Source organism: Misgurnus anguillicaudatus, chromosome 9, assembly GCF_027580225.2.
Source record: "Misgurnus anguillicaudatus chromosome 9, ASM2758022v2, whole genome shotgun sequence".
Taxonomy (NCBI): Eukaryota; Metazoa; Chordata; class Actinopteri; order Cypriniformes; family Cobitidae; genus Misgurnus; species Misgurnus anguillicaudatus.
In genome coordinates, this window is record NC_073345.2 from 36,587,931 (window position 1) to 36,607,870 (window position 19,940).

A 19,940-nucleotide genomic window follows, 5' to 3' on the forward strand; every position below is an offset into this window, starting at 1 on the left:
TAAGACCCAAGTGGAGATGAAGCCAGAGGAGATGGAGGAGATCACAGATTTCTTTAGAAACAGCGCATCTTCGTCACCGTGTGAACCTGTCGATCTATATCAACCTGAGCCAGAGGAAGAACCCAAAGTTGCGAGGACTACACGCGTTTCATTCAAAGATGAAGTGGCAAAGAATGAAACAGAGTCCAGAGGTGGGAGTAATTCTCATCCGTTCATGGACGATATAGACTTCGAGGAAGCGTTTTTACCCGTTGAAATAAGCGAAGATTGTCCAGCATGGGAAGAAAACTTGCAAACATTTTCCGAAACCACTAAAAAATCAACCTCGACCAGGAAAGATAAACCAAAGTCTATAGGTAAAACCCTTCAAGAACCTCCCAAATCTACTCATATTATAAACACGGTCAAACCCATAGTTCCATGCTACAAACCCTTCCTTGATCTGAGCCCGCTGCTGCCGGCCGAGTCCGAGGATGAGGAACAACAGACAGATGGAGAAAAGAAGCAAGAGGACAAAAGTGTTAATGGCTCAGAAGAGACGAGAGCATCTGAGGCTAAAGAGGAAGAAGAGACGAGTGAAACTCCTCATGATGTCACACAACACGGATGTGATGATGTCACAGCAACAGATCGTCTGTTTGAGGACAATGTTGAAGATCATAAAGAGACTGTAGATGCCCCGGCTGCTTTGAACAAATCCAAGTAACTCTGGCTTGATTCTTAATTTGCAATGCTAGCAGCAGAGGTCAGTAATGCTAAACAAGATGAACTGAACACAATGTGTCTCTTGACACGGGCGGATATTAACACATGAATGTACAGTACAACAGGTTGAGTGTTAGTGAGTGAAAATAGGTAGGAAATGAGAAAAGTGTGTGCGTAAGGGTGTGCGTGGCTGTTTATAGGCTTAAACTCACTGTAGTAACAGACATCTAGAACAGTGGTTCTCAAACTGGGGGGCTGTGAGATGTGACGGGGGGCCCAGTTTTACAACATTTAATAAAATACATTAATTTATAATAAATACTTGCGTAATTAAATCTCAGAAAAATAAGGCTGCTAACCAACAACACTACATTGTATAATTGAATGTTTTGTTTAACTCAAATTTGAAGTTTAAAGGAATACTCCACTTTCTTAATAAAAAATCCCCAAAATTTCCTCAGCCCCATGTCACTCAGGATGTTGATGTCTTTTTTTGTTCAGTGGAGAAGAAATTAAGTTTTTTGAGGAAAACATTCCAGGATTTTTCTCCATATAGTGGACCTCAACAGTTCACAGTTTCAATGCCGATTCAAAGGACTAAACGATCCCAACCGAGACATAAGCGTCTTATTTAGCAAAACAATCTTTTTTTGCAATAAAAAATATGTACTTTTAAACCACAGCTTCTCATCTTGCACTAGCTGTGTGACACGCCAGCCCGACCTTACATGAGGCAAAAGCACGCCGGAAGATCAACCATGACGTCCAGTGTTTACAAGTGTGGAGAAAGAGGAGCGTTCAGATGTTGTTGTATGTGAAATGATACTAATTTATGTCTTTGTGTCAGTTTATTGTTTAAAATGGTCCGCAAGTGTTCGTTTCACATAACGCGTAATACGCAAGGTTGCGCTGGTGCATCACACAGCTACCGCAAGATGAGAAGATTTGGTTTAATAGTGCATATTTTAAAAAATAAAATCGTGAAAAATCGAATTTTTCTTAACTGAACAAAGAAAGACATAAACATCTTGGATGACATGAGGGTGAGGAAATGATCTGGATTTTAAGATAGTGAAATATCCCTTTAAGGATGATTTACCTCATACATTTTCTTTGGGGGGGCACAAAGGTATTCACCGGTACACAAGGGGGCACGCATGCCAAAAAAGTTTAAGAACCACACTGATCTATAACAAAAAACAAATCAAGAAATATAAGTAACTAAATGTTGCAAAAAAGTTAATTCTGATTAATCTGCTCACTCAATAGAACTGAATATTAAATAATATATATCAAATAGTTGTGTTACATCAGTTTTTTTAGATTTGAAATAAACATCATTCCAATAACTCAGTCTACAAACGCTCATTTATGTGCTTCTAGTTTGTGTGTATTTACTTTAAAAGTCATTGATGTGATTTGTCGTCAAATCCCTTAACTTACCTCAAAAACTTGCGCCCTTTCCACAGCGCTTTCAAGCCTGAGTTGCTGGATTAAAGCGTGCGCACGCTGAGATGAATGAACTTTTAGGAGCAGTTTCCCAGACAGGGCTTAAGTCTAGTCCCAGACTAAAATGCATGTTTGAGCTGCGTTCATCTTAACATATATGTGTGCCTTTGTTTTGCCTTAAGATACACACCAGTGTTGTTGTTTTTTGTAAGGTTTGTTTGTAAAAAATGACTTAAATGTCTTAATATAACTAAGGCCTAGTCCTGGATTAATCTAAACCCTGTCTGGGAAACCACCCCTACAAGTTCAAAATGTAAAAAAATGAAGGTATGTAAACCTCTTTAAAACGGTGTTGACAAATAAAGAAAAAATATAAACAAACTGAAAACTTAACACTACTGGCTTTAAAAAAAGCGTACTAGCAATGGTCAAATACAGCATCTTTCACTGAACGTGTAGATAAAGTGAAATGTGGATTTATTAAGATCAAATTAATGACTGGAGTAAACTATTAAAGAACTGATCGAGTCACAATGTCTTGAAAACATTTTTTCCCAAACATGTCTTTATTTACTTTTACCAAATAATGAAAAGAGTCTACAACACTCCCATTAATTCAGCCATAAATAAAGAAAACGATTTCATCAGAGTCACCTGGAGATTTACTTTTTAAACTTTGTTAATGTTGATCTGTATAGAATTAACATTTTTACTAAAAAAAGAAAGAATAAAATCGCGATGAGTCCAGAATCATGAATAATATGACTGACAGGTGCAATCCCTTTTATCTCAAACATCTGAAAAATCTCTGTAATATTGTGCGTTTCATAATTCTTGCACAAGCGTCTGAATAGAAGGATTATTTTACAGAAACAATATTTGCTCTCCTAACAGTGAACACATTATACAAAAGCACAGACGTAAGAAATCTAACATAAAGAACCTGCGCTTGTCTTCCGAATTTAAAGATACAGCGAATCTAAAAACAGATACTTCAGGAGGTTTTTCTGCCTGATATATTATCATCATCATCATCATCATATACATCATTAAAGGAAATAAAGACAGCAGCCCAGAACACAGAAACAGAGTGTTTGATAGCTAATATTAGTAGTAATATTGTCTCTTTACACCCAGTGTTTACTCAACATCTTGCTTCAGTACGTCAGTTTTATTGCATTTTCAGATCTGTGTAGATTAGAAAAACATCAGGGACTGCATTTGAACGCTTAGTCCTGCAGGTTACACACTATTGTTCCTGAAGATAAACATCTGAATTCACCGTTTGTCTCATTACATATAAATCCTATTCTTATTGACATTGCAAATAAAAAGTGAATATGACTTAAAATACAAAAAGAAATAAAAGAAACACCCTAAATATATCGCTTTAATGAGAAAACTAGGACTGAATTCCTCGTTGTGAAGTCCATTGTGACTACGTGACGGACATTTTGTCGATTAAAGTCATTTAGAGGAGTGCTATCGGTGACCGTATGAAAACATCCATACAGAACAAAGCGAGAGAACCTTCTTCCCAACATGTACACATGAACCCACCGCTCCAGAATGACTAGTCGAGTCTTGTGTGACATCAGTACTTTCCAGCATACTGATAGGATCAACTGATCATAGGCATTGTGATGTCACAGAGGGCAGGAACTGAGATGTTTCAATGCAGCTTATATTCAACAGACACACACACACACACACATATATATATACACACACACACATTTACTTAAACACATAATCATACACACGTAAAATCAAAAAGAAAAACACAAGCACACGTTCTCTCGTGAGTTCACTGTAGTGTGATGTAACTGATGTGTAACTGATCATAGCAGATCCTCCAGCACACAATCATCATCATCATCAGTAACAGTGAGAGAGATGAAGGTCCTGATCAGCTGTCCTTTACCTGCTGGTGTCCATCGGATCATCCTTATAGTTCTCACAGTGATCCATTACTTTACTGCATAAGAGAAACAATTATAAGCCTTGTAACATAATTCACTCGTGTGTGTTTGTGTGTGTGTTTGTGTGTGCGTCTGTGTGTGTGTGTTACCTCGCCATGTCTTTAGTCTCTTGGTGAGAAGACTCGAGCTCTACAACTTTCTGCAGCAAAGAGATTCCCCCCTCCTTTATCAATAGAGGGCAGTATTTACTCGCTATATAATAAGAAAGAAAGATTTTATATGTAAAAAGGTTTTGTCAGGCCAATAAAGCAGCTTAAAACTAAAACTGACAGAAAGAAAGTGTGAAAACTCATGAGATATAAACATATATACCACAAAATCAAACATATTATAACAAATATGTATTGTTTTGATGTTACCTCACAAACTCTTCACTGTGATGGGAAACATTTCCAATATTAAAGTATGGATTCATTAAGACTGTAATTATTGTGTCCAGATGAGAGGATTGTAATATTGTGTATTACAGTAATGAAAAGGTGGTCAACTGACATGAAAACAACGCTCCAATGCACAATATCTTTGCCATTATATGAACAGTATGTGTAAAAAAAATCTCTTTTTATTTTGAGGTGAAATCTGATTTGTTCTTGATGATGTGAGAAGATTATTTTTAATGATGGACTCACGGTAAACTGACACCAGGTTATAAAGCGCCCATGTGGCCCAGTGTTGACTGACCAGAGCTCCATTCTGAGGGAGGAGACGCAGGATGGGTTCAAATGATCTGAGAGAGACAGACAGACCATCAGGAATCATATGAACAAGACTAAATATATATATATAAACATATCAGACGTTAGCTTATCTCTAAACTCATTTTAGAGAATTGTTACTAAACACTTCTTGATTGAAAGGGTTAGAAATGTATTGTAAATGTGAGTTAAAGTCGCAACGAAATGTCACTGTTAGACATGGGCCAGTATAAGATTCTGGCAATATGATACCCTTTAGCAAAAATACCACGATTTCATGGTATGTATTGCCATTGCAACGCTAAAATGTGTTATTTTCAAATGGCAGGTAAAAATAAAGCCTTCAAATTATTATGCTTTAAAAAAATATATAATATGTATATTAAATGTATACATCAAATCAATCACAAAACTTAATCATTTAATAGATTTTGTATAAACACAGCTCATACCTTGGAGACGGTACCACAGAACATTTTAGTTGTTTTGAAACCTTGACTGTTTAAAACCTCAGTATACCTTGAAACCGGTAACTGACCCATACCTAGTTTCTAATTACTCCAAGCAGATTGGTCTCTATAAGCAAGTTCCCAATACGTCTGTAATCGACTTGACATCTCCAATTCCCTTTCTTCAGGGAATGAGGGTTACATACTTAAATGAGACGTTCCCTTTCAGTCGCTCAGTTCAACGTCACATCAATGACTGACGTATTGGGAATCCTAACAAAGCATCACCAATGCTGCCCCTTCTAGTGCCCTGCATAAGCCTTCCGCCCCCTATTTATAACGTAGGCGGAACAGGTCCTTATGCAGAGGAGGACGGTTACTGCTTGTTCCTGTACAACCCACATAGAGTAAGATTACATAACACTGGGAAGCGTATCCACTTCGGGAGTAGCTAGGAATGCTGCGAAACCACATCCTTTATTAGTTTCTTAGGTGGTGATTACAAAATGGAATAACCGCAAAAGGGCTTTACTGCATATCAGGATCTCTGGGGTGGCTTTCTAGTGAGACTACAACCGTACAGAGACGCATAGAGTAAACTCTGCTGAGAGAAAAACGTGAGCTTAGTTTTGACTACACGGATATTACACATTTAGGATCCCCTGTAGGGGTCACTCATATGGACGCCAGGTCTTAACCTATAGCTAATGAAAGGCTGGCACTGGACGCTCTGCCACGTCTGGTTGCCAAGGGCATTGGAGGAAGTACCAAATTCTACAATGAAGGATTTTGGCGCTAATCTAGCACCATAATGGCTGACACAAACACCATAGAATCTAGTAAACATGTTGGGTGTCACCCAGCCTGCAGCTCTACAAATGTCTGTCAGTGAGGCACCACGAGCCAATGCCCAAGAGGACGCTATACTTCTAATAAAACTGTGCCCTGAGCAGACATGGCACCCCTTGCTTCTGATAGGCTAGATTTATAGTGTCCACTATGCAGTGTGACATTGTCTGCTTGGAGACAGCCAAAGGAGTTTTCCTTTCTGCTGTTGTCCCTGACAGAGCTCTGAAGTCCAGAAGATTTGCGTTCGGTCCACGTACAGTTGCAGAGCGCGTATGGGACACAACAAAGCCAAGGTTGGGTCTGGGGGCAGCGCTGGCAGGCTCACCACATGACCCTTTAAGGTAGCGGTGGAACCTTGGGCATGTAGCCGGGCCAGGATCTGAGTGTTACACTGAAATCAGCAGACCCAAACTCTAGGCACGAGTCGTTGACTGACAACACATGCAGGTCCCCTGACTTCTCTATAGAAGCCAATGCAACCAGGTTCAAAGTTTTCATGGACTAAAACTTAAGCTTGACTGACTGCTAGAGTGGTCTTAGTACCATGAACAAGTCCTAAGAGAGCATGGAGGGGGGGAAAAGGTGGATTAAAGCCCCTTGCCTTCTCTATGAAACCTGATGATCAGGTTGTGCTGACCAACTGACCTACCTGCAATAGGGTCATGATGAACGGAGATCACAGGGAAATATAGTTCAATAGTGAAGGGGGACAGTCTCCGCTCCAACAGATGCTGCAAGAGATTTCAGGGGATCTTACCAGCGAGAACAACACCGCTTGAAAAACAGGTTCCACTTCAAGGCGTACGTTTGTCTTGTAGACGGTGCTCATGCCAAAGTGTACTACCTACTGAAGGAAGGCCACTTAGAACTTTTGTGAACACGCGCACAGCAACATGACGTGGGCGCATAATCTCAATAGAGACGATAGTCTAAAATCTCTACCGGTTTATCGGCCACCCCTACTATGAAAGTTGAAAGAGACTTTAGCTTTGCTGTGAGTGGGCGTGGTTTCAGCACTGACAGTGGACACGCCCCCAGTGTTTGAGAGCAAGGAATAGAGACAGAGGGCAGTTATGCAAATTTGAAAAACACGCCCACCGTGGGGGAATTCAATCCAACCGTCTCCACCGACCCTGCACTGCGAGAGGCCGCCGCCCTGTCACCTCCGGCCCACAACAAAAAACTGAACAATGCCTAAAAGCTGCTGTGTGACAATATGTGCAGCTGGCAGGCCGAGGAACCCGGAAACACATTTTTATAAACTGTTGAGCCATAAAACCCTGCCTTTGAGGAGAAAAAAGTGGATCGCCGACTACGTTTCCCCCTAGTGGACGCAGTTCTACTAATATGAGTACTATGAAAAGTTGCCTGTTTCCACTTTTTTGTCTTGAAACGCTCGTTTTTTGAGCTCGACAGCTTATAAAAACTTATTTCTGGGTTCTTTGGCTTGTTAGCTGTACATATTGTCACACAGCAGCTTTAAGGCATTATTCTGTTTTTTGTTATAAGCCAGAAATGACAAGGAGGCGGCCTCTCTCAATACAAAGTCAATGGAGACGGTTGGATTGTTTTCCCCCAGGTGGGCGTGGTTTTCAGGTTATGACGCGCTGCGCTCTGTCTCTATGCTGCATGTTTAAGATTTCAATAACTTATTTTAGTTACTTGACTTTTCCATCACTCAAATTTGTCTGGGTGTTTAACACATTTTTCTGTGGCGTACAGTAACAAATGTCAGACTTTCATGTCATCTTCTCTGTTAATGAAGGTGGTTTGTACCTGTAGTTGATGTTTCGCCGCGAGCTGACGTCCCAGCTCTGAATGGCCGCCCACATTTTGTCCATGACATGTTGCCTGCTGGGTTCCTCCATGGTCCAGACCTCCGGTCCGTCAAACATGATGTGCGACAGAACTCCACAGGCGTTATACGACACCTCGATGCCGTCCGCTTTACTGTCCAGCAGGTCACTGCGAGCACAAGATTCAAGTCGGAGTCAGTAAAAAAAAACCCCAGAGGAGTTATGTGACGTGTGCTCATGCGCTTCACACCTGAAGACCGTGATGAACTGTTTGGTTAGGAGCTGCGGCCGCAGGGCTTTCACTTCAGCTACGTTACCCAGCAGACCCAACATGTTACGATGAAGCTCCTGTTTATCAGGAAACTCCTGCAGAAATATTTCAAATATCACTCAGTCAAACAATAAGAATCAATGGGCTGTTTTCACATCATCTTATCAGCTCAAACTTTTCAAAGCACTTTAATTCAGTCTAAAACATTTTATATAAAGCACATTTGAGTAAAACTAATAAGACAGCTAGTAATGATCCTCTTTATGGAGACAAACTACCCACAGCAGAAACAAGAGCAGCGTGACAAACAGCACATCATCCAGAAGAAACGCTGTGTACGGCTGTAAATGACGGACAAACCTTCAGACAATCCAGGAAGAGATTCATTCCATTTTTTTCCAGAAACATCTGACAGTTATCTGGTGTCTCATCCGTGATATTCCACAGAGCGCTCCAGGAAAACTCCATCACCTGATCACACTGTCACACAGATCAATGCCCTCACATTACAATCACATGACATCACACAAACTATCCTCAATAATCACACTTTTATATGAATATTACTGACCATTCTGTTCTGAAGCCTCTTCTGGATCAAACTTAACATCGTCTGTCACACAAACACAGACACACAAATCAAAACATTACACAACAACAATAAATAGGGGAGAGCGGGGCACAACCAAACACTTTTAGCTTTGTCTCTGTCATTTAAAAAAGATTTAAGTTAGATGAATCATTTTTCTACACAATCACCACACACATCTCTGCTATAAATAAAAACTTAAAGTTTGTTTGTGTGATCTACCGTTAGCATACAATTACAGTGAAAGTGACAGGAGTGCAAACATTATCATTGTAACAAACAGAGGGTTTGTTGTAACACCTGCTAGATCATTTAGTTTAAACACAAATAATTCAACCAAATTCTGTCTATATATAATAGATAGATACCCACACATTCATCCATCCATCATCTGAACAAACATCTATTATGCAGCAATGCATAGAAATAGATTATTATGAAAGGGCAAAAAATTATAATTGTGAGTTATTTCCCCTGATAATCTATTAACAGTTATCATTTTAATGAATAGTATTTACAACTAAATACTAACTACTAAATGTGACAACTAACCCCGCTGTGAAAAAATGTTTTCAATCGCAGCTATCAGTTACTAGGAGTTGCTGATGTCTTTCAAAATGATGTTATGTTTTAGATAAAAAGACAGTGATTAAAATAATATAATGTTGAATTTGGTGAGTTACACACAACTCAGAAATAAAAAATATAAGATGAAGAAATTTACTTTTATGCCTCCAAAACACTTTTTGTTCAATATCTTTACCAAAACACATCAAAACTTTTCACAAATTCACAGGAGATCTTCTGACAGTAAGAGAAAAAGACCAAAAGCACAGATTGGTGGGCCTTGTATAAATATGTAATAAATATGCTCACCCCTACAATCTGTCCCGGTTATTTCACATGACATAGCAATAAATGTAAATATCACAATCACCTTAACAAATCCCATCTTGCCGACTTCTTCTTTGTGGTCATTGTCAACCTGACAGACCAGTGCGTTACACAGATGTACGGCAATGCGCTGAATGGATTCGTCCTGATCTGCAGGATCCAGAATCTTCAACAGCAGCTCATTAACCCTTTTATACTGAAACTCCAGTTCTTCTGGAATACTGAAGTTACACAGCGTCAGACAACAGTTCCTCTGAACCTGCACACAAACACAATATACTTCAATAATCACACAGGACTCAAGAAAACAAACACACTTGTCATATAAACAACAACTTAAAAAATATTTTCATGGAGCTTGCTTCTGGGATTGACATATCCATTAAGAATATAAATAAAACTGTCTGCATGTCTTCTCTTCACACACCTTATGGCAGATCAGTACTCTCTGTCGGTGTGTGTTTGTGTGTGTGTGTGTGTGTGTTTGTGTGTGTGTGCGTTAGACTCACCGTCACCTCCTGATACTTTTCCATACCATTGAGCACCACCTGTATGACCTCTCTGCGCAGACGGACGCTCTGTTCACTGCGATAATCAGTGTTGGTGAGGTAAAAGAGCGCAGCGCTGCCTGTCACCTGAATGCTCTTGTCATTTTTATGAGTCTTCAGGGCTGTAATAACCAGCTGCACAAACACATGAACCAGTGTCAAACAGTGTCTTCTTCACTAAGTGTACATTTCTATCAAACTAAAGAGTCTGTGTGAACTAGTCTCTGGTCACATGGCTTCATATCAACTTCTATACCACCCAATAAAAATGAACCTTCAGTGCTCGGAGCAGCTGACTGCAGTGCTGGATTCTGGCGATGTCAAACAGTTGATTGATGGCTCGATGGGCGAGTTCTGGTCTCTGTTCTGTGTAAACCTCAATAGCATTCAAAATCTGATCCTCATTCTTAGAGCCGGTGACCTGCTCACACACACACACGCATGATATAGTCAGAATACTAGTTGTGAGTTAGATGTGCGTCAGGTGTGTGGGTGTGCATGTATTGGGCGTGCATTATATGGGGTGTGTGTCAGCTCAGCTGTGCAGTGTCAAAGTGTGTGCATGTGCTTCAGGTGTAAGCATGTGCTGTTTGTGTCAGTGTGTGCGCGTGTGTCAGTGTGTGTAGAACCTTGTAAGCAGGTATATGTGTGACATTGCAGAGTGTGGTGTTGTACAGTCCCAGAAACTGCAGCGGTCTCTTCAGGTCCTGAAGCGGGTAGATGCTGCTCTTGCACGGCTCAATGCTGCAAAACAAGCACAAAAACAGATAAACACACAAAATAAACAAAGTGAGGAGTGCATGGTGCGGTCGCCTGGGCGTGCTTGTCTTTACCTCGGACGGCCCATCGCATCCTCAAGCTGAGGCACCGTGCAGTTGTCCAACATGATGTGACCCGAGATGTCCAGCGACACCAGATTGACTAAACTCTGCACAAGACTGCTCAAGATCTTTCCCGTCATCTTGAACTTTGATGATCTCTGGCTTTCTCTGGAAATATCCAGGTGTCTGCAGACAGAAATCAACAAAACAAACTTCCAGAGGTCATCGGTTTTTAACAAACTCAACACTGGTCTGAGATTGTCATGCATAAATATATCATACATACAGTGAGGGCATTTTTATATGATTGTCAATTGCACAGAACCAACACGATGAGCTTTAATGACTTTTACATTTAAAGACCAACAATTTGTTTGATCTACTGCACATTATTATAGCGGTAATGTCACCAACTAATGTTGTTGGTATGATGGTTTGCTCAGTTATTATCTGATAACATGCAAGACTATTCCTAAGCACACTTTTAAGCTGTATACATACAGGCCCAGATCTTTCAGGAACAGTAAGACGGAGACGTCGTGACAAACTCACCTCAGCATGCTTAACTGGATCAGCGTGTGGATCAGTTCCTCGCTCAACTCCACGTTATACAGCACCAGAGACGTCAGACGCTCCTTCCACTGCGTGAGGAACGCCGGCCGAGGCAGACGGACACCCGAAAGGTCCAGATAGGTGAGCGCCGGCAGCGGCCTGAGCAGCGTCTCCACATCCACCTCGGAAGACAGACCGGCCAAATTCAGCACCCTCAGACGGTTGAAGCCCTGAAAACTAAAGTCCGAGTCCACCGTGTGTCGTTCCTGTGCATTTTCCTCCTCCGGGTACGCCAGCGGAGCTCCACCCTTCCTGAAGAAGATGTTGGAGCAACCGAACAGATTGAGGGACATCAGCGAGTGCCTGAAACTTTGAAGGGTTCTCAGACTACGTGCCGTCAGCCAGTGACAGTAGATCAGATGAAGCTCCATCAAATCCTACAAGAGAAAATATATTAACATCAGCCTGAAGATATTAACATGACATCAGTAACCATCTCTCAAAAAAGCTTCAGAACTTTAATTAAACTCCATAAAGATTGACATCGGCAGACAAAAAGCATTTTTCCCACTTTCGGACTGATTATTTAAAAACATCAATGATCAGCGCAGATTATATAGAACTCAAACTGTTTGATTATTTTGAATTGGGTCACAATAAAAAACAATCACATCAACGTCGCACACCTGTGTGCGATAGGTGCGTAGGAGAGCAGGACTCGAAGGTCCAAAATTGAAAAATGGAAAAAGAAAGGTCCCGCACACCATCAACTTGGAAAAACACAAACAATTCAATGCAACGCCTCGATCCCCCGATCCTCCCCAGGCACCAATCACATGATCATTACGATTGATGCCTGAAGAAGATCGAGAGATCGAAACGACGCACCAAACCATTTACATTTTTGCAAGTTGATAGTGTGCGGGACCCCTCCCCCTCCACCTTTCACAATAAAAAACAAACATAATTGCAGTTTGTGCGCTCCGCACTTCTAGAATGTCATGACATAATCATTTGAAACAGGAAGTAAAAAGCAAAGTTTTGTGTTTTCAGGATGCAGACAAAATGTCTGTTATGTGAATATAAAGAGACAGCCTGTCACAGCAAGACTGGACTTCTGCTCTTTACTGAAGGTCTTTGATTGACTGAAGACATCTGAGTTTAAACTAAAGTCTTACAGGTTCATTTTTAACCCTTCACAGACAAACCTCTTCTAATGCTGGTTTACAGTTGTTGCAGATTTGTTTAATTGACTATATTACTGTAAAGAATAAAAACAATTTGTCCTGATTGCTCTGTATGCCGTCTGAAAGAACAGAAAGTGAAACCACGTCTTTACCCGAGTGGACCGAATGCAGTAAAACCTGTTTGATGACTAAACCTTTTAGGAATGATTGACAGGCAGAGTTAAATTTGGATCAAGTGCTTCTCACCTGTTTACTGATGGCTTCAAGGTCTCTGTCCTGTACTAACTTGGTTTCAAGTTCTCTGTGCCCAACAAACTCTTCTCTGAGCTGGAGTCGGGTGAGTCTGGTGCTGCGCGGGTCACTGAAGAGCTGGAAGAAGCCGTCCTGCTCCTCATAATCACTGTCTGTCTGGAGAAGATCCATGTACATCTTCATCCAAAACATCACACCAGAACAGACAAACGGAGTTAGTACTACATAACCCAACTGAAAAATCAGGCTAAGACCAGCATAAGCTGGTAGCTGGTTTAAGCTGGTCCTCCTAGCCTGGCAAACTGGTGGGTCAGCTGATCTTCCAGTCTAAGTTCAGCAAGACCATCTTGAAAAGTGACTAAAACACAGCTAGGCCACCTTGCTACACCAGCTAATACCAAGTTGGGAGACCAGCTCAAAAGCTTACGCTGTTTTAAAAAAAAAAGTGATTCTGACTCGATCTTCTCTGTACGTACATCTTCACCAGTTTATCACAGATTTCGCTGGGCAGAAACACATCAGGACGCAGGTAGAGCCTGTCTCCCATATAACACATGGTTCTCTCCAGGTTCTTCAGACAGAAGACGGTACACAGAGACATCAGGCTGTCCGGGTCGTCTCCTACTTTAGTCGCCATGATGGCGTGCGTCCCTGTCAGACTTAGGATTGATCAGTGGGACGTCAGATTTCAAGGCAAGCTGTCTGATCTCAGGAGACAGACATTGAGAGAGTACGAAAATCTCCTGCACCTGCTGAACAACAAACAGCTTAAAGACCCGGCGACATTCAAACACATCACAGCACTCACGATCAGCCTGCTAACATCACATCCATCATCAGCATAGCAGATTTTATCATCAGATCTTCACTTCAATGATCTTTTATCCTGGCTATGATGTCTGTCCTTGTCTGTTTGTGTGAGCAGTTCTGGGATCGGTTTCATTTAGATACGAACAGCAGCAGATCAATAGTTGCTCTCGTCATCATACGTCACTGTTTATACTCTTCTTATGATCACATAAATATTCGTAAAGTGTTCATGATTAAACTTAAATAATATAATGCATGTTTTAATAGCTTCTCCTTAATAATCATCACAGGTGTGCTTTTGAGATTCTGTTGTGTTTTATGATGGTGTAGATGTTTATGTGCAATGATAGCTGGCTAACCGTTAGCGTGCTGTACAGTCACAAAGTTTAATGTCATACAACATTATCATTGATTAACAGCTCCATCACAGCGCGTCTCCGTCTCTCACCTGACGCCCCGCGTAACCCAATGACGCCCGCACACCGACTGACGCTCCGTTTGAATCACAAGAAGCGCACAAATATGAACATGATCTGTTGATGATCGCCGCTGTGTGATGTCAACAAAACCAGGGCCACATCCGGGTTACTGAGTACACGTCATGAGCACTTCCGGTTTGATTAAATAATAATGGCAGGGAAAATTACATCAGAAAGATAGACACGTTTTTCTTATTATTCGTCTTGTTTGTTGCTATTATTTAAATGTAAATGTATGTTTCTTTTTCATGCCATTCATCCAACCTGCCAACCAGCCTGGCCAAATATCCATAAAAACTATAATTTATCATCAAATGTTTTAATCTATAAGTTTCCCCAATTGTGTATCTCCAACATGGTCGTGTAAATAAAATATGCGTTTAAAGAAAAATCTATTTTCATTGCGTGGGTTTCTCGTAAGCGGAACTAATGCTTATGAGCGCCGCTGTTTCCGATCGGGCTGTTTTTCTGCAGCACGTGACTGTAGCAGTCAAACATGTCGACTTCATACAGAAACAGGTAAGAAACACACACATCTTTACTGCAACTGTCATTTATTTGACGTTATTTACATCACACTTACAGGCCAAGAGTGATGGCAGCTCAAGTGTGTGTGTTTGTTGTGTAACTCTTGTCATTAAAGTGATGTCATACAGTGTATCAGCACGCACAGTTGTGTTTTGAGTTCATATCTGACCGGTACAGTGACTCTGTCAGATATCAATACGTTTGTACTGTAATTTATACCATAGTACTGAATGAATACCACATCATATACCCTGATATTTATCTCCTATAGTTCAGTTTTACCACATGCGTATTGATCCACATTCAGTGACTTTCTTTACATTGACTGACAGGTCTTCATCACAGCAGTGGGTTCTCATCACGTGATCAGACAGTCATATTGACGATCAGTTTATGTTACATTACAGAAATCAAAAGAAATGTATACTAACGTTGCATGTGTATATTATGTCTTTGAATGGAAGTGTGGAGACATGAAGTAATATAACCTTTGTAATGAATTAAAATTAATAATGAAAATGGGACGGGAAATTAAATTAATAAAAAAACAAACTGTCATGAAAATAATCTCATATTGCAAAATTCTTAATTGTTAAAAAATGTTTGGGGGGAATGCAAGCAGAAGTGAAGAAAGTCTTTCATTGTCTTTCAGGATTCAGGAGTTCAAGGCGGTGCTGAGCGAGCAGAACATTCACTTACAGTCTTTACGTCAACTTTGTTTTAGTGGTACGTTAAACATGTTTGTGTGACTTTATCTGACTTATACTTGTCCACCAGTGTTTTCTCTCTCTCTCAGTCAGTCTCTTAGGCTGGTTAATGTTAGTTGTGTTAGTCGGGTTAGTAAGTCTCAGAACCAACAGACTCCGGTTTCGGTTTAAAAATATACATTTCAGTCTTGCAGAATTATTGTTGCATATTAATAATCAATATATTAATAATCAATGTAAATCTGCCTAATTCTGCCTTATATGTATCTCTTTGTCTCTCTCAGGGATCCCGTGTGAAAGCGGCATTCGTGCTTTGTGTTGGAAGGTCAGTGTTTTGTTTCTCTGAATTTGTTTGTGTGTGTTTTAGTGACTTTTGATGGTCATAACCAAATGAAGAATTATAATTCATCAGTATTAGTCTGTAGGTTTAATCTATTCTCTTATGAATGATATTAACATTCTATGTTTTCCTCAGATTCTGCTGAATTACCTGCCGCTGGATCAAACATTGTGGGACTCTTTCCTGACAAAACAGAGGTCACACACACACACATTTGATTGCTTTTATTTGGATCTGAAAGACATTACAAAGAAGACAAGATCCAAATAACACACACACACACACACACACACACACACACACACACACACACACACACACACAAAGCCTTTGTTATGTTACACTCTCACATACTCAAATAAACAAAAATGAACCCTGTTATCAACTCTATGAAGTTTTCACACAGGTTTATGATGCTAATGTGGTATAATCTGATCTGTCAGGGATGTGTACGCCCAGTTTCTGAGAGAGATGATCATTCAGCCAGGGATTGCCAAGGCCAACCTGGGTGCATCCCGTGAGGATGTGACACTGGAAGATCATGTGAGCATCAGGAATGAGTTTTTATATGTTCATATAGAGGATAATATTCAGAGTGAGCACAAACTTTGTTATTCCTGCTGGTCTGTGTGTCATTGACTCTTATTCTCTTGTGCGTTCAGCCTCTGAATCCGAACCCAGACAGCCGATGGAACACCTACTTCAAAGACAATGAAGTTCTGCTGCAGATCGACAAAGACGTCAGGTGCTTCACCAATCAGATCGCAGCTGATCCCTGAAGTTGTTTGATTGAAATGAACATTAATGTTTGTTTTCAGACGGTTGTATCCGGACATGGCGTTTTTCCAGCGACCCACTGACTTTCCCTGCCAGCTCATCCTGGACCCTCAGAACGAGTACGAGACGTTACGTCGACGGGTCGAACAGACCACTCTGAAAGCTCAAACGGTCAACCGCAACCGCAGCGGTGTCACTAATGTGAGTGTGTTTGTGTCTGTGTGTATGTGTGTGTTTTTTAATTTATGCACACATGTGTTTTTGATCATTGTGTGCTCTATTTGCTCTGAGCAGTACTGGGATAAGCCAGCTCAGGTGAGTCAGGTGAGTATTTAACACAAGTGTTTGTGTGTGTGTGTGAGACTTCTCTATATCTGCTAGTAATGATTCTAGAAAGGTTTAGAGTTTTTAAATGGTTAGTTAACCCAAAATCATGTTAGGAGGAACACAAGAGATGGTCAGCAGAAAGTTCTTGTAATCCACATGATTTGCATTCTGAAGGTGTGTAAATGATTTTTCTTTTCAGGTGAACTAATCTTTTGACTTTAGAATGACTTGAGGAACTCTGATGCAAAAGCCTCTAAACGCCACCTCTGCCACAAATAAGATCATGATATTAACCGAATGCTCTACGTTCATCAAATACTTTCGCTTCAAATCCGTTTAATCCTGACCTCAGGCCATTCAGAAATACAGTATTGTTACCAGAATCCATAGAGACTGATTAAAGACAAAGCTCATTTACAAGAAAACCAGTCAGACGAACCTGTCAGAGGGTTTTGCATCTGAGCTCTTTAATTTTTTAGTGCAGTATACATTTATACATCTTTATGTTTTTTGCTCGACATTGTTGCTTTCAAGAACATCTATAACAGAAATGTTATCCTCCCCTTCAGGTGAGTTCTCCAGGGAAAGCATTAAACTTGTATCCATCCAATGAGTATGAGGTTTTACCGAACGGCTGTGAAGCTCACTGGGAAGTGGTGGAACGGATTCTCTTCATCTACGCTAAACTGAACCCGGGTATCGCTTACGTCCAGGGCATGAATGAGATTGTGGGACCAATATACTTTACCTTTGCTTCGGACCCCAACAGCCAGTGGAAAGGTAAGATTAAGAACCCACGAGATGATCTTCTCTTGACTATAACATTGTATAACATCATCGTATTTGTTGCTTTTAATCTTCTAGAACACGCGGAGGCTGACACGTTCTTCTGCTTCACCAATCTAATGTCAGAGAACAGAGATAATTTCATCAAGAGCCTGGACGACTCGCAGTGTGGCATCACATTTAAGATGGAGAGCGTTTACTCCAAACTGAAGGAGAAAGACACAGAGCTCTACATGAAACTGGTGAAGAACAAAACCACTTTAACATTCATGCTACCATTCTTTGTTTTAATGCCGTCTCACGCCTTCAGCTGTCTGTCTGTCTCTTTCAGCAAGAGCAGAACATCAAGCCTCAGTATTTCACCTTCCGCTGGTTGACGCTGTTGCTTTCTCAAGAGTTCCTGCTGCCAGATGTGATCAGGATTTGGGATTCGCTCTTTTCAGATCAGGATCGCTTTGAGTTTCTCATTCCCGTCTGCTGTGCTATGCTGATGTAAGTCTGTGCGGTCGTCTGTCACGTCACCAATATCAGCATAAAGATTCATTTCAGTCGTTATGATTCTCTTTGTGTTTTGCAGTCTGATTCGGGATCAGCTGCTGTCTGGAGACTTCACAGTAAATATGAGATTACTGCAGGTAATGCAGACTAACACACAGACACACACACACACACACTTGCTAACAGCATTTATTATGAGTCCAATGAGTGTCTGTGTGTGTGTTGTTGTAGGATTACCCCATCTCTGATGTTCACACTATACTCGCTAAAGCTAAAGAGCTGCAGGATGCCTTGTAGTGGGTGGGCCCCTCAGACTCCGCCCCCAGTTGAGAGTAACTGTACACCATGATAACCGTGAATCCTGATGACAGCAGGGCCGCTCATCTCGCCGTGGGTGGAATCATCATTTGCCTTCTCTGATTGAGTGTTCGAATTGTGCTGTTTCTCAGGTGTGTGTGCGTGCGTGCGTGTGTGGGTGCACATGTGTGGGCCCGCGTGTGTGCATGTGTGTTTGTGCGGGTTCTGTTGTTGTACTGAACAAATTTAAAGAGCAACACACAGAATTATCCGCAGCCACGCTGACCAGAAACTCCAGAAACACCCAGAACTTTCTTCTAGAAACAGTAAAGTAACTCCCTGTACTAAAGTATAAATGATTAATCACTTCTCAGTGTTTGATTTGACTTTATATACAGCTGTATTTATATCAGCGATTGTTTACTGCTTTTTACTGTGAGTCTTTGTTTCATTGAATGTGTTATATGTTGTGTCTTTTATAAATTTTGTTTTACACAAATCTTTGCTTTAGTTTTATGGATTGTTGAAGGCATTGGATGAAATCTGATTCAGAAGTTCATACAGTCAAATAAGAGATTGAAAGTCACATGAGCGCTTTTTGATCCGTACACTCATCATCAGTAAACTGGATTCATTCTGATGTATAACAAACTCTCTGTGATCCAGCGTGATGATTAGACTGCATGTTGTTTTGAGATCTGCTTTGTTTTGCTATGTTTGGTCTCTTGTTCTGACAGGGAAAAGCCCCTTTGTCTTATCAACACTTTCTTTAGAGATGATAAATCGGAGTGACATCATCGAAGAGACGGTGACATAATAAATTACTGAGTGATGTCATTTCCTCTTATATTCTCTATGATGTGGTCATTTATTTGGTAAAGTTGAATCATTTCAGTGGCAAGTCTTTGTGTTCACATTAAGTATCATTCTCAAACACCAAAATTATTTCTTACTATTGTACCATCACTGCAATGTAGCTTTTAATATCTGACTCTGTTGATTTTATTTTTAATGTATGTATGAAAATGAACGAGACCGATGTCATGGATGATATTCTTCTTCATAATCTCTGCACTGCACGCGTCTTTCTCTTAAATGTGTGTTTGTGCTGTATGTACACTAAGAACACTTTATTTGTTTCTTTTGCATGTAAAGATGTTTACACACACTTGCTGTTAAATATAAATGTTTTTACAGTGCTTACAGCGGGACAATAAACACTTTTATCTTATAAATAAATCGCTGACTGCAGCGTTTGTTTACTTTCTGCTCTCCCATTGGCTGTCGCTCATTATTTGCAGATACTGTGTCCCACAATGCAATGCGCTCAATTTTTCGTCTCCACACAGTTC

General features: G+C 40.6%; 2 protein-coding genes across 5 annotated transcripts; one reads left to right on the top strand and one right to left on the bottom strand.

Annotated features, from left to right (window-relative positions):
• Positions 1–2,690: 2,690 nt before the first annotated feature.
• On the bottom strand, positions 2,691–14,442 carry zer1 (zyg-11 related, cell cycle regulator). 3 transcript variants are annotated; one of them, XM_073871650.1, is made up of 16 exons: positions 14,298–14,442; positions 13,512–13,791; positions 13,034–13,210; positions 11,601–12,037; positions 11,061–11,234; positions 10,857–10,971; positions 10,502–10,648; positions 10,189–10,362; positions 9,723–9,938; positions 8,768–8,809; positions 8,557–8,676; positions 8,176–8,291; positions 7,906–8,094; positions 4,766–4,863; positions 4,226–4,328; positions 2,691–4,132 (listed from the first exon to the last, which is right to left on the bottom strand). In XM_073871650.1, exons 2-16 carry the CDS (start codon positions 13,674–13,676, stop codon positions 4,075–4,077), a joined length of 2,331 nt encoding a protein of 776 aa, XP_073727751.1. In that variant the 5' UTR covers positions 13,677–13,791; positions 14,298–14,442; the 3' UTR covers positions 2,691–4,074. The 3 variants fall into 3 exon arrangements, with proteins under 3 accessions (XP_073727751.1, XP_073727752.1, XP_073727753.1); XM_073871651.1 differs by having other exon boundaries at positions 13,512–13,788; positions 14,298–14,438; XM_073871652.1 differs by having other exon boundaries at positions 13,512–13,788; positions 14,209–14,366.
• Positions 14,443–14,597: 155 nt separating this feature from the next.
• Positions 14,598–19,827, top strand: tbc1d13 (TBC1 domain family, member 13). 2 transcript variants are annotated; one of them, XM_055180948.2, is made up of 13 exons: positions 14,598–14,847; positions 15,509–15,582; positions 15,848–15,888; positions 16,039–16,100; positions 16,347–16,446; positions 16,566–16,648; positions 16,722–16,881; positions 16,975–17,004; positions 17,577–17,787; positions 17,872–18,035; positions 18,125–18,285; positions 18,371–18,428; positions 18,523–19,827. In XM_055180948.2, exons 1-13 carry the CDS (start codon positions 14,825–14,827, stop codon positions 18,586–18,588), a joined length of 1,233 nt encoding a protein of 410 aa, XP_055036923.1. In that variant the 5' UTR covers positions 14,598–14,824; the 3' UTR covers positions 18,589–19,827. The 2 variants fall into 2 exon arrangements, with proteins under 2 accessions (XP_055036923.1, XP_055036924.1); XM_055180949.2 differs by lacking the exon at positions 16,975–17,004.
• Positions 19,828–19,940: the final 113 nt, after the last annotated feature.

Excerpts from the sequence above, each read along its gene's own strand:
- zer1 (XM_073871650.1), bottom strand. The coding sequence starts at position 13,676 with ATGGCGACTAAAGTAGGAGACGACCCGGACAGCCTGATGTCTCTGTGT. Across the intron at positions 12,038-13,033 it reads TTGAAGCCATCAGTAAACAG|GATTTGATGGAGCTTCATCT; the intron begins GTGAGAAGCACT and ends TTTCTCTTGTAG. Across the intron at positions 10,649-10,856 it reads CACATATACCTGCTTACAAG|GTCACCGGCTCTAAGAATGA; the intron begins GTTCTACACACA and ends GTGTGTGAGCAG.
- tbc1d13 (XM_055180948.2), top strand. The coding sequence starts at position 14,825 with ATGTCGACTTCATACAGAAACAG. Across the intron at positions 16,447-16,565 it reads ATGTGACACTGGAAGATCAT|CCTCTGAATCCGAACCCAGA; the intron begins GTGAGCATCAGG and ends TTGTGCGTTCAG. Across the intron at positions 17,005-17,576 it reads AGCCAGCTCAGGTGAGTCAG|GTGAGTTCTCCAGGGAAAGC; the intron begins GTGAGTATTTAA and ends CCTCCCCTTCAG.